Source organism: Pongo pygmaeus, chromosome 5 (genome assembly GCF_028885625.2).
Source record: "Pongo pygmaeus isolate AG05252 chromosome 5, NHGRI_mPonPyg2-v2.0_pri, whole genome shotgun sequence".
Taxonomy (NCBI): Eukaryota; Metazoa; Chordata; class Mammalia; order Primates; family Hominidae; genus Pongo; species Pongo pygmaeus.
Window position 1 is genome coordinate 36,223,903 of NC_072378.2, and position 13,774 is coordinate 36,237,676.

Below are 13,774 nucleotides of genomic sequence, written 5' to 3' on the forward strand. Positions count from 1 at the left end.
TACCAGAAAAGGAAGACAACTGGGGACTACAAACATACTTTCCCACAGCGGGAGGAAGGACATTCAAAGGCCAGAGAAGAAGATAATCTCATCCTGCCAGTTATGGTCCTACCTGTCCTGACTCCAGCATTCGGAGATTGTTTTTTTTTTTTTGAGACAGAGTCTCACTCTCGTGTTCTTCACAAATATTTTCCCCTTTCCCCCCTTTTTTTTGTTTTTTTTGAAATGGAGTCTTGCTCTGTTGCCCAGGCTGGGGTGCAGTGGTGTGATCTCAGCTCACTGCAGCCTCTGCCTCCCAGGTTCAAACGATTCTTGTGTCTCAGCCTCCTGAGTAGCTGAGGTTACAGGCATGTGCCAACATGGCCAGCTAATTTTTGTATTTTTAGTAGAGACAGGGTTTCTCCATGTTGGCTAGACTAGTCTCCAACTCCTGGCCTCAAGTAATCTGCCTGCCTCAGCCTCCCAAAGTGCTGGAATTACAAGTATAAGCCACCACACCTGGGCCCCCTTTTCCCTTTTTATAACTGCCCTTCTAACTATTCCTCAATCTTCAATGTAGAGGAAATCTCAACTTGTTCCATCTCATTACCTCTCAGAGAGGGTCCTAATCTTTCCATCAATTAATTACATTGGATGCAGGATGATCCATCTCTTCAGGCACTTCTGATATTCCAGAATTTTTGCTCTATGATCAAATTTAAAGCAACATTTTGTTTTTCTATGTCGACTGGCAAAATAAAAATTTGAGGATCAAATGGGGCTCAATTTTTCATGATACTGTCTCATGTCAGATAAGTACCTTCCATTCCTTGGTCAAGAAAATTCTGACATGTGAGTGTGTCCAGACTATGAGGTGAGATTAATTAACGTCTTTATCTTTCAGCCTTACTTCTTAAGCCTGACATTAGAAATACTTTATTAAATATCAAGCAGGATCTACTGCCCCCAAACAAAACAGAAATGTGGAATAAGAAAAAAAAATGTCATTTTCTTACAGTAAACAAGTAATCCACTACTAAAAACTACATCTTAGCAAATCCACATTTTAATAAATCAGATGCCATCTATTAACCAGCTACACTTTATAGCTGGTGGCATCTCTATCATTTATGATTTTCTATAGCAAATCAACTCAAATAAAATTCCTCAAAATGCAAAGCTTTAAAGTGTGGCAAGAAAGAAGCCTGAGATTTTATGCCAATATTCTTTCATTTTGTGCAACAATATTAAAACCTTACTTCAGACAGTTCACCAGCTTTAAAGACCAATGATATGGGCCCAGCGCGGTGGCTCATGCCTGTAATCCCAGCACTTTGGGAGGCCAAAGTGGGCGGATCAAAAGGTCAGGAGATCAAGACCATCCTGGCTAACACGGTGAAACCCTGTCTCTACTAAAAATACAAAAAAATTAGCCAGGCATGGTGGCGGCCACCGGTAGTCCCAGCTACTTGGGAAGCTGAGGCAGGAGAATGGTGTGAACCCAGGAGACGGAGCTTGCAGTGAGCCGAGATTGCGCCACTGTACTCCAGCTTGGGTGACAGAGCAAGACTCCATCTCAGAAAAAACAAACAAACAAACAAACAAAAAACAATAATATGCCACAACAAAGTGCTCTATAAGGTCATGCTACATTAACAACATGGTATCATCTCTATTAGCTTTGAAGACAAAGTTTTTCAGGAATGCAGACAGCAAGAAATCTATGACTTAAAACAGGTTGGAATTGTTATCTGCCCTCTTTCTCAAGTTTTTCCCAGAGTTACCTGTGAATATTGTTACTTGAAATGAGAGCATAATATGTTTCTGTTCATTCATTAGGTAGTCTACAAATATTTATTAAACACTATTGAATAACGAAGAAATTGGTCTATGTCCCTTTTTACTGGTAGGAAGTCTCTAAACCCTTGGAATTTCCAAGTGCTAGGTGTCTTTATCTATGGTGGGTCTCTTGGACCATATCTAAGTTTATATTAACAAAGTGACTGATGTTGGGGTCCTGTATAGTTGGTTTTTTCGATGTTTCATTCTTGTTGCCTAGGCTGGAGTACAATGGTGCGATCTTGGCTCACTGCAACCTCTGCTTCCCAGGTTCAAGCGATTCTCCTGACTCAGCCTCCCAAGTAGCTGGGATTATAGGCATGCACCACCACGTCTGGCTAATTTTTAGTAGAGACAGGGTTTCATCATGTTGGTCAGGCTGGTCTCGAACTCCTGACCTCAAGTGATCCACCTGCCTTGGCCTCCCAAAGTGCTGGGATTACAGGCATGAGACACCGTGGCCAGCCCCTATATAGTTTTAAGATGAAAGTTGGACATACGGGAAAGACCAACCACATGATCAGAGGATTGGGGCTTTCCAACTTCCCAACCTCCAAGGAAGGGAGGGAAAGCTTGAAGACTGAGCTCAATCATATGGCCAATGATTCAATCAATACCTAATTAATTACATCTCAATAGAACTCTGAATACTTGAAGCTTGGGTGAGCATCCCTTGGTGGTGACACCCATCAATGTGCCAGGAGGGTGAAAGTCCTGAGGACACAGAAGCTTCACGTTTAGTACCCTCTCAGACTTTCCCCTATGTGTCCTGATTTGTATTCTTTATAATAAAACTATAGCAAGCTTAGCACTTTCTGAGGGGGTAATGCAAACCTCTTAATTTGTAGCCAGTTGATTAGAAGTGCAGGTGGCTTGTGGATCCTGAGGCTTGTGGTTAGTGTCTGAAGTGAGGGCAATCTTGTGGGGAACTATGCTCTTAACCTATGAAGTCAGTGATAACTCTGGGTAGTTAGCATCAGAATTACATTGTAAGCAATCGCCAAAATGTGTCAGGCAATGAATCCAGTTATACATAACAGCCATGATTCCTGACAATATAGGGCTTACAACATAGAAGAGAAACAAGTAAACAAACACGATTAGAAATTGTGGTGATTAAAGATATTAAGGAGTATAATACATTTTAAGAAACAATGTAACACATTCCAACATGAGGATATTAGTAGGAAATCATTTATCATCAACTAAATCTGACCACTGGAACAGTTGCTTGCCAGAGGCAAAATAGCCATTTATGAATCTATGAATGATTGGGATTCACATCTTGGGAGCTGCAAAGATATCTGAGGAGCTGTTGAACTGTACAAAATGAAGCAGTTTCCAGGGGTTTCTTTGGTCTGAAAATAGATGAGTGCTAAAAATGCAAAGATACTTGTAATCTCCTAATCAAAACCAACAACACCTCTTAGTAGTTGTTTTCATTATTTCCCCTCCCCCAACAATCTGTAGTAAGAAACTTTTGGTTCCTTCACCTAACAGGAACTTGGCAGTAACTAAATGAAATGCCAGACAGGTTTTTGAATTCGGACCTCTCTAGACATAGAATTTAGAATACCTATGGTAAGTCATCTGTGTTACGTTCTTTTCTGCTAGTTAATTCGCTGGTTTACTGAAATTAGCAAACAGGGCAAGATATGTACCACTTAACAAGCGAAAGAAAAGGGGAAAAAACATTACCATGCATGCCGTGCTCCAAATGTCAGCAGGGGTATTATAGCCAGACCCTATTAGAACTTCCAAGGAACGATATTGCCTTGTTTGAATATCTTCAGTGAAATGTTTGTGCTGAGAAAATGAAGGAAACAATATTTTAAACTTCATTCTAAAAAGTAACAATTCAATACTGCTTAATAATGGAGATGAAAATAAACTCTCTGAAGTTTTTCCCAAACCAAAGTCCTCACTTTGCTTATTTCTTAAACGGCATTTTTATGTTATTAGCTCCAACAATCCTTTGCCTTACACACAGCTACTCCAAATTATTTTTACAAACAAATGAGCCTAAACTTAATATACACAGGTCTAGGAAACAACAACAGCTTTTTTCTTTTTAAAAATTGTTTTAGTAAAGATGGGGTCTCACTATGTTGCCCATGCTGGACTCAAACTCCTGGGCTCAAGTGATCCACCCGCCTTGGCCTCCCAAAGTGCTGGGATTACAGGCGTGAGCTACCACACCAAGGAATCCAAACTCTTTAACCTTATAATTTACTACACTTGTCTTTAATAAGTATCTTTCTGTGCCTTTATTGGGATGTTGATGTTCTACCTAGAGTATTTTTTGCTCTTTTGGTCAAATTTCATATAGTACCCTTTGAAGCCCTGGTCTATACTAGTTTTCTACCTGAAGTTTTCTCTGAGTAATTTCCTCTTTTCACGAATACTGTTCCCTGTTTTTAAATTTCAATAGGATTAGAGAATTGTCTTCCACACTTTCCTATCACATTTGAATATTTGAATTTTGTTTCCCGTATATGACTCATACTAAGCTTCTTTTTTTCCTTCATTATTCATTTATTTTTTATCACGGAAAATTTCAAATATATACAAAAGTAGAAAGAATCATGAACCCCATGCCATTTATTATACTAGTGTCACCTAGCAATTACCACTCATTGCCAGTCTATTTTCAACTGTATCCCAACCCTGCCACCACACCTACACCAGATTTTGAAGTACATACTAGACATTTTATTTTCATTCATAAATATGGCTTTCTGAAAGATCATTCTTTTTAACTATGACACTTTGTCACCTAAAAAAAAATTAAGATTCAAAACCAAAGAATCAGAGTTTCAATGTTGAAAGTGCACATCAAATCTTTAGTATAAGAGGTGAAAACAGGCTGAGTGAGGCATATCACTATGAAATTATCTTACAGACTTCCACTGGGGGAAAAGGTTTCATATAAAGATCAAGAATCAGAATGGCATCGGTCTTTAGTACCATCAAGACTGGAAACTAGAAAACAATGGAGCAACGACACTCTGAAAGAAAATGTTTTCTAGAATCTAGAATTCTCTACACAGCCAACTGAGTGTGAAAGCAGAATAAAGACTATCAGATGTGCAAATCCCACCCTTCCCCCACCCAATCTCATACCCTTTCTCAGGAAACTATTGCTTATTGCATGTACTCTACAAAAAAGATGACATAAACCAAGAAAGATAGGAGACATGGAAAACAGGGGACATATATAGAGAAAACAATAAATCTCCAGGATGACGGTGAAGGGAAATCCCAAATGACGTAATGTAGCAGACCTACAGGGCAACCCAATCAGATGAACACAGATTAGAAGACTCCAGGTTCTAGGACAGAGCGCTTTAGAAAGATAACAGTAGAAAGAACACTCAATGTATCTCTACATATTAAAGTGTATTTACAACACTGGGTAAAAGTATGGGATTGAATTAAGTGATCAACAGTACAAAGAAAACTAAGCAAATGAAACATGTTATGTAGAAAGGAAAAGGAACCATAATATATGCTCAGTTAAGCTGAGGATAGCCTTAGAGTCTCAATGATATAAACATGGAATGATCATGTAGCCAAAAATTAGATTACATTGGGGAAATGAGGAATTCGTGCTGTGGTGCCAGATAAGCCCCATTTTCCAGGAGGAAAAAATAATATGTAACACTGAAAACAAAATTGGATTAATATAACCTGTTATTTATTAGTGATATAAAGGTAAATACTGTTATGGGGAGTGAAAAACTGGTGAAAGAAGATTTTTTAATAAAAGCTTATATAACTCACTGTCTCCCCCACTGTGTACATGCATGACTGATAAGCAAAAAAAGAAAAAAGAATAAAAAGCTTAGTACAGTGGTCCATCAGTGTACTTCAGGGATTAGTTTCAGAATCCCCTGAGAATAACAAAATCTGTGCATACTCAAGTTCCACAGTTGGCCCAGAACTCAAATATACAAAAAGCCAGCCCTCCATATATGTGCATTTCACATCCCTTGAATACTGTTTTCGATCCTTGTTTGGTTACAAAAATCTGTGTATAAGTGGACTTGTGTAGTTCAAACCTATATTGTTCAAAAGTTGACTGTATGTTTAATAATACAGCTCATTAAAAATTATGTAAAATTCCATTACTGAATGCCAGATGCTGATGTGCTGAAGAGATCAAGAAGTGAGATCCAATCTGAATCCAATGGGGTGCAACACACATGTATTGTTCACCACTGTGTCCTAATACCTACATCAGAGTACGTGCCAGTATGTTTGCTGAATGAGTGAATGGGTGAAAAGAACGTAGCCTTTTTTTTTTTTTGAGATGGAGTCTCGCTCTGTCACCCAGGCTGGAGTACAGTGGTGTGATCTCGGCTCATGCAAGCTCTGCCTCCTGGGTTCACGCCATTCTCCTGCCTCTGCCTCCCAAGTAGCTGGGACTACAGGTGCCTGCCACAATGCCTGGCTAATTTTTTTTGGTATTTTTAGTAGAGACGGGGTTTCACTGTGTTAGCTAGGATGGTCTCGATCTCCTGACCTCGTGATTCGCCTGCCTCAGCCTCCCAAAGTGCTGGGATTACAGGGGTGAGCCAAGAACGCAGTCATTTTAAATGCAGAGACACTGCTATGGTTTGAATGTTTGTCTCCTTTGAAACTAATATTGAAACTTAATGTCCAACGTTAACAGTACTAAGAGGTGGGAACTTTAAGCCTTTAAGAGGTGACTGGGTCATGAGGGGGTCTGCCTTCATGAATGGATTAATGGGTTATCACAGGGTGTGAATGAATTAACAGAGTAGGCTTGTTATAAAAGTTGAAGAGAGATTAATTCTGTTGTGATGTAAGTAACAGAAGACTCCACCGGAATAAAGTGTGCCACATAGGTAAGAAAACACACATGAAGGTGTTCCAAACATAAAGGCACCGGAGCCTGAAACATGGTGTGGGCAGGAAACTGGCAAGCATTTGATGTTTGTACAGTGTGATACTTGTTACAGAGTCAATACGTTTCTCCACAATTTACTTGCTAAAATATTTATTGAGTACCTACTCTGTACCAGGCACTGTTCTAAGTACTAAATATAGATACAGCGGTAAACCAGAAAAACTGTTGTGATACGATGTACATTCTAGTGAGAGGCTTATTAAGCAAATAAACATATAATATTAGATTGTGTTAAGTGTGTGGAGAAAAAAAAAAGTTACAGGGAGAAAGGAAGAGTGAGCAAATACCTGAGTTAATGTGATAAAGGTATAAGTGTTTGGAGAGTGGCGGTTTGTTAATTACATTAGGTGTTCAGGGGAAGATCTCCCTGATAAGTGACATCTGGGTAAGAACTTAAAGAAAATGAAGGAGTTGTACGTGAAGAGGATTCCAAGCAGAAGGAAGAGTAAGCTCTCTTTGCTTGGTGGTGTGTGGGCCATGGTAAGGACTTTGGTATTCATTCTGAAGGGAGCCACTGCAAAGTTAGCGAATATATGACTTGACTTACATTTAAAATGGCTGACTAGACACAGGTAGTATGTGCCTCATCCACAGAAAGGAACCAGAACAGTCAGACGATGCCCACATTTTGAACAGATTGTCCAGGAAGGAATGCTAAGATTCACCAGAGAAGTGATAGAAAGCACCAGAAGTAAGGAAAGGGTTTGAGGAAGTTGGCATGGGCATACAGTAAGAGAGAAATCCCCAGCATCCCACATTCTGAAAATGGGTTTTATGATCTTGGTTATGGGAGAAACCCTGAACCAACTAGGGCCTCGGGCCTGACATGCAGAACTGCCTAAAGATTGGACAGATGTTGCTCCAAACAGGGAACCCAGAGAATCCCACAGGCATCTGAGTCTAAGTGGCTTCAGCTGGGTGCCATTTTGACAGCCTTGATACCAGGGATCTGCAGATGCAGCTGCTGTCACTCCACTGCTCTGAGGAGGAAGAGGGGAGGCTAGGCACTCTCATGCACTCCTGGGAGGGTCCCTATCACCCTGCCATGGGCTGCTGGTGAGACCAAGATGTGAGTGGACCACATTCCCCACAGCTTCTTCCCCATGCTGCTGTCCTAAGAGGGACCCTCCCCTCTCTGGTCCCAGGCATAAAGTGCTATTTTGAGAGGTTAATGCTAGGTTGCACCTTGCCCTTTCGGGCTGACCTGGCTGCAGCTGCCACTTGGCTGAGGAGGGACAGGAAAACCAGGCTTTCCTATGCATACCTAAGACAACAGGCTTTTGTGAGACTGAGACTTGAGTGTACTGTAACTCCCCACAGTTTCTTGCCCATGCTGTTCATTTGAGAGGGAACCTACCCTCTCAGTCACATGCCAACAGCTGGCAACATTTTGAGAGTTTAAAGCTGGGCTATGCGCTTGCTCTTAGGCGACACAGCTGCAAATGCCACCCAGCTGGGAGAGGAACAGTAGAGACCAAGCTTCTCTAAGCACACTTAGGAAAATACCCACTGCCCTGCTATCAGTGGCTGTAAAACTAGGGACCAGCCCCGTCCGACCCATCACAGCTAACAACAACAACAACAACACAGACTGCTTGGATCCCAGCAGGTTGCTCCACCACTCTAACTGCCATCCCCCACATTATACCGGCTGCCCAGGGGCCTGAGAACCTGCCCATATACCCAGTCAGAGACCCAAGAATCACGCCTCCAGGACCCACTAACACTGGAACCAACGCTCTGGGGCCTAAAAACAGGAACACTCAGCCCACTAATGCCACCATCAGGGTCCAAAGACTGGCTCAGTTGGCATCCAAGTCCCCAGCAAAACCTCACCACAACCTAAACTGTACCCTAAGCCACATAGGAAATTGCAGATACCCCTGACCCTGTGTACTGCCAAAAAAGTTATACAAAAATCATACTACCAGAGGTATCCAAAATCAAAATCAAAATCAAAAAGTATCTTACTTAACCAACAACATATATACAACTTCAGAAAAATATTCTCCCCTACAAAAGCAATTCTAAAAAAATTGGAACAAGTGACTACTGCAACAAATGTGCAGATATCAACGGAAGGACACAGAAAACATAAATAAACAAGTAAATATGACAGCACCAAAGGACCACAACAATTGTCCAGCAACAGATCCCAATAAAAAAGAATTCCTTGAAATACCAAATAAATCAAAATACTGATTTTAAAGAAGCTCAATAAGATGCAAGAGAAATCTGAAAATCAATACTAGGAAATCAGAAAATCCATTCAACATATGAATGAGAAATTTACCAAGGTGACAGATATCTTAAAACAACAACAACAACAACAAACCCCAGAAATTCCAGAACTAAAAAATTCACTGAAGCAGGGCACAGTTGCTCACATCTGTAATCCTAGCACTTTTGGAGGCTAAGGTGCTTGAGCCCAGGAGTTTAAGACAAGCCTGGGCAACATAGTGAGACCTTGTCTCTACTAAAAAAAATTAGCTGGGTGTGTTGGCATGCACCTGGGGTCCCAGCTACTCAGGAGGCTGAGCCAGGAGGATCGCTTGAGCCCAGGAGATTGAAGCTGCAGTGAGTTGTGATCATACCACTGCATTCCAGCCTGGGTGACAGAGTGAGACAATGTCTCAAATAAATTAATAAATTAAATAAAAAATTTATTCTAGGAAATACAAAATACATTCGAAAGCCTCAATAATAGACTAGAACAAGCAGAAGAATCTGAGAACTTGAAGACAGGTCCTCTGAAATATTCTAGTCAGATAAATATAAGGAAATAAAAAAAATTAGCTGAGCCTGGTGGTGTGTGCCTATAGTCTCAGTTACTCAGGAGGCTGGGGCAGGAGGACTGCTTGAGCCCAGGAGTTAAAAGTTGCAACAAGCCATGATGGCACCACCTCATTTCTACCTGGGCAACAGAGACCCTGTTTCTTAAAAAAAAAAAAAATTAATTAATTAAATGAATGAATAAATAATTTTTTTTTTTCAGTTTAGAAAACCTCTTTAAGAAAATAGTAGATAAAAATTTCCCAAGTCTAACAAGAGACTTAAGGCATCCAGATAGAGGAGGCCCACTGATCCCCAGGCAAATACATGGGGAGGGGGAGGGGGAGGGGAGACTGTCCCACACAAAACAAAAGCTGAGGGATTTCAAAAAAAAGCTGAGGGATTTTATCAACACCAGACCTGTCCTTACAAGAAATCTTAAAGAAAAGAGAAAATCTTTCTTCAATCAGAAAGAAAAACTCATTAATGAGCAATAAGTAATCATGTGAAGGTACAGAACTCACCAGTAATAGTAAGTACACAGAAAAACACAGAATATTATAACACCGTTAACTGTAGTGTGTAAACTACTCTTACCCTAAGTAGAAAGATGAACCAATCAAAAATAACTACAGCAACTTTTCAAGATATAGACAGTCAAAAATGCTACTGGGAAAACTGGATACCCATATGCAGAAAAATGAAACTCAATCCCTATCTCTCATAATACATAAAAATCAAATCAAAATAGATTAAATACTGAAATCTAAGATCTCAAACTTTGAAACTACTACAAGAAAACATTTGGGAAAATCTCCAGGACACTGGTCTGGGCAAAAATTTTCTTGAGCAATACCTCACGAGCACAGGCAACCAAAACAAAAATGGACAAATGGGATCACATGAAGTTAAACAGCTTCTGCACAGCAAAGAAAACAATCAACAAAGTGAAGAGACAACCCACAGAATGGGAGAAAATATTTGCAAATTACCCACCTGACAGGAGATTAATAATCAGAATATATAAGGAGTTCAAGCAACTCTATAGGAAAAAGAATCTAATAATCTGATCAAAAAATGGGCCAAAGATTTGAATAGACATTTCTCAAAAGAAGACATGCAAATGGCAAAGAGGCATATGAAAAGGTGCTCAACATCACTGACTATCAGAGAAAGGCAAATCAAAGCTACGAGAGCATCTCACCCCGGTTAAAATGGCTTACGTCCAAAAGATAGGCAGTAACAAATGCTGGCAAGGATGTGGAGAAAAGGGAACCCTCCTGCACTGATGGTAGGAATATAAACTGGTTACAACCACCATGGAGAACAGTTTGGAGGTCCCTCAGAAAACTAGAGCTACCATATTATCCAGCAATCCCACTGCTGCGTATATAATCAAACGAAAGGAAATCTGTATATAAAAAAGATGTCTGCACTCCGATGTTTGTTGTAGCACTGTTCACAATATTTAAGATTTGGAAGCAACCTAAGTGTCCATCAACAGATGAATTAAAAAAATGTGGTGCATATACACAATAAAGTACTATTCAGCCATAAAAAGAATGGGATCCTGTCATTTACAACAACATGGATGGAACTGGAGATCATTATGTTAGATGAGATAAGCCAGGCACAGAAAGACAAATTTCACATGTTCTCATTTATTTGTGGGAGCTAAAAATCAAAACAATAGAACTCAAGGACACAGAGAGTAGAAGGATGGTTACCAGAGGCTGGGAAGGGTAGTGTGGGAGAAGTGGGGAGATAAGGATGATTAATGGGTATAAAAAAATTACTTACAAATAATAAGATCTACTCTTTCATAGCACAACAGGGTGACTATAGTGAATAATAGTTATATATTTAAAAATAACTAGAAGAGTATAATTGGATTGTCATAACACAAAGGATAAATGCTTGAAGGGATGGATACCCTATTCTCCATGATGTGATTATTTCACATTGCATGCCTGTATCAAAACATCTCAGATACCCCACAAATATATACACCTACTATGTACCCATTAAAAATTAAAAATTAAAAAAATTTTAAAAACAATCACACTATCCAAAGCAATATACAGGTTCAATGCAATTCCTTTCAAAATACGAATGTCATTTTTTCACAGAATTACAAAAAACAATTCTAAAATTCATATGGAACAAAAAAAGAACCTAAATAGCCAAAAGAAACCTAAGCAAAAAGAAAAAAGCTAGAGGCATTACACTGTCTGACTTAAAATTATACAAGGTTATAGCAACCAAAACAGCATGTATTAGTATTAAAATAGACACACAGATCAATGGAACAGAATAGAGAACCTAGAAATAAAGCCATATACTTAACAGCAAACTGATCTTTGAAAAGTCAACAAGCACATTCACTGGGGAAAAGACATCCTTTTCAATAAATGGTTCTGGGAAAACTGGACTGGCATATGCAGATGAATAAAAGATCCCTATCACTCACTGTATACAAAAATCAACCCAAGACTGATTAAAGACTTGAATATAAGACCTGAAACTCATGACTAAGACCTCAGGCAACAAAAATAAAAATAGACAAATGGGACTTAAACAAAAAAGCTTCTGCACAGCAAAAGAAATAATCAAGAGTCAACAGGCAACCTACAAAATGGGAGAAAAACATCTGCAAACTATATGACCCAACAGGGGACTAACATCCAGAATTTACAAGAAACTCAACTCAATAAAAAAAACCCCAAATAATGCCATTAAAAGGTAGACTAAGGACATGAATAGAGATTTTTCAAAAGACAAATGGCCAACAAATACATGAAAAAATGTCCACTATCACTAACCAGCAGAGAAATACAAATTAAAACCACAATGAGGTATCTTTCACCAATCAGAGTGGCTATTACTAAAAATACAAAAAAAAATAACATGTTGGAGAGGATGCGGAGAAAAGGGACTTCTTATACACTCTTGGTGGGAATGAAAATCAGCACCATCTTTATAGAAAATAGTATGAAGGGCCGGGCGCGGTGGCTCATGCCTGTAATCCCAGCACTTTGGGAGGCCGAGGTAGGCAGATCACGAGGTGATCGAGACCATCCTGGCCAACATGGTGAAACCCTGTCTCTACTAAAAATACAAAAAATTTGCCAGCTGTGGCGGCATGTGCCTGTAGTCCCAGCTACACGGGAAGGGTGAGGCAGGAGAATTGCTTGAACCTGGGAGGCAGAGGCTGCAGTGAGCAGAGATCGCACCACTGCACGCCAGCCTGGGCAATAGAGCGAGACTCCATTAAAAAAAAAAAAAAAAAAGAAAAAGAAAGAAAGAAAATAGTATGAAAATTTCTCAAAGAACTAAAAATAGAACTACCACATGATCTAGCAGTTCCACTGCTGGGTATCTGCACAAAGGAAAATAAATCATATCAAAAATATACCTGCACTTGTATGTTTAGCACAGCACTATTCTTAATAACAACTATGGAATCAACCCAAGTGTCTAGAAATAAAGAAAGAAAATGTGGTATGGAATGGAACACAATACTATTCGGCCATAAAAAAGAATGAAATCACATGTTTTGCAGCAACATGGATGGAACTGGATGACATTATCTTAATTGAAACAACTCAAACAAAGGTAAATACCACATGTTCTCACTTATAAGTGGGAGCTACATAATGTGTACACATGGAGGCATAGTGTGGAATGATCAACAGTGAAGACTCAGAGGGTGGGTGAAAGGGTAGATGAAGGGAGGTTACTTGGTGGTTACAATGTGCACTGTTTCCAGTGATGCATCCACTGAAGGCCCTGACTTCACCACAATGCAATATATCAACCTAACAAAACTGCACTTATACCTCATGAACATATACAAATTAAAAAAAAAAAAGGATCACTCTGATAGATGTGTTGCCAATAGTCTATGAGGAGCAAGGGAGAAAGTGAAGAAGCTATTGCAGTCACTATTGAAGCCATCCAGGGTGACCTGGACCAGATGATAGCATAGTGCAGTAATTCTAATTACTTGGAAAGCTGCTCCACATTCTTATTAGTCAGTGCTAAACTGGCTTTGTTTTTTCTAAAAGGTTATCACAATATTCTAGAATCAATATGGGAAGATCCTTCTGAGGTCTGAACCATGTCCCATTTAAAAGCATATGGCTCTTTGAGTATTGTCATTTATGTGTGAATCATTCTATTACAGATTTTAAAAAGATGTCCATTAAAAATAACCTTGGTCAGGTATGGTGGCTCACGCCTGTAGTCCCA

The 13,774-nt window shown here is 39.5% G+C and overlaps 1 protein-coding gene across 1 annotated transcript in view; it reads right to left on the minus strand.

Moving 5' to 3' along the window:
• The window catches only part of SRPK1 (SRSF protein kinase 1), an 88,440-nt gene that overhangs the window by 21,041 nt on the left and 53,625 nt on the right, over positions 1 to 13,774 (minus strand). Inside the window, exon 13 of the mRNA XM_054490905.1 lies at positions 3,517 to 3,624. Coding sequence (XP_054346880.1) covers positions 3,517 to 3,624 — 108 coding nt within the window. The remainder of the gene's footprint in view (positions 1 to 3,516; positions 3,625 to 13,774) is intronic.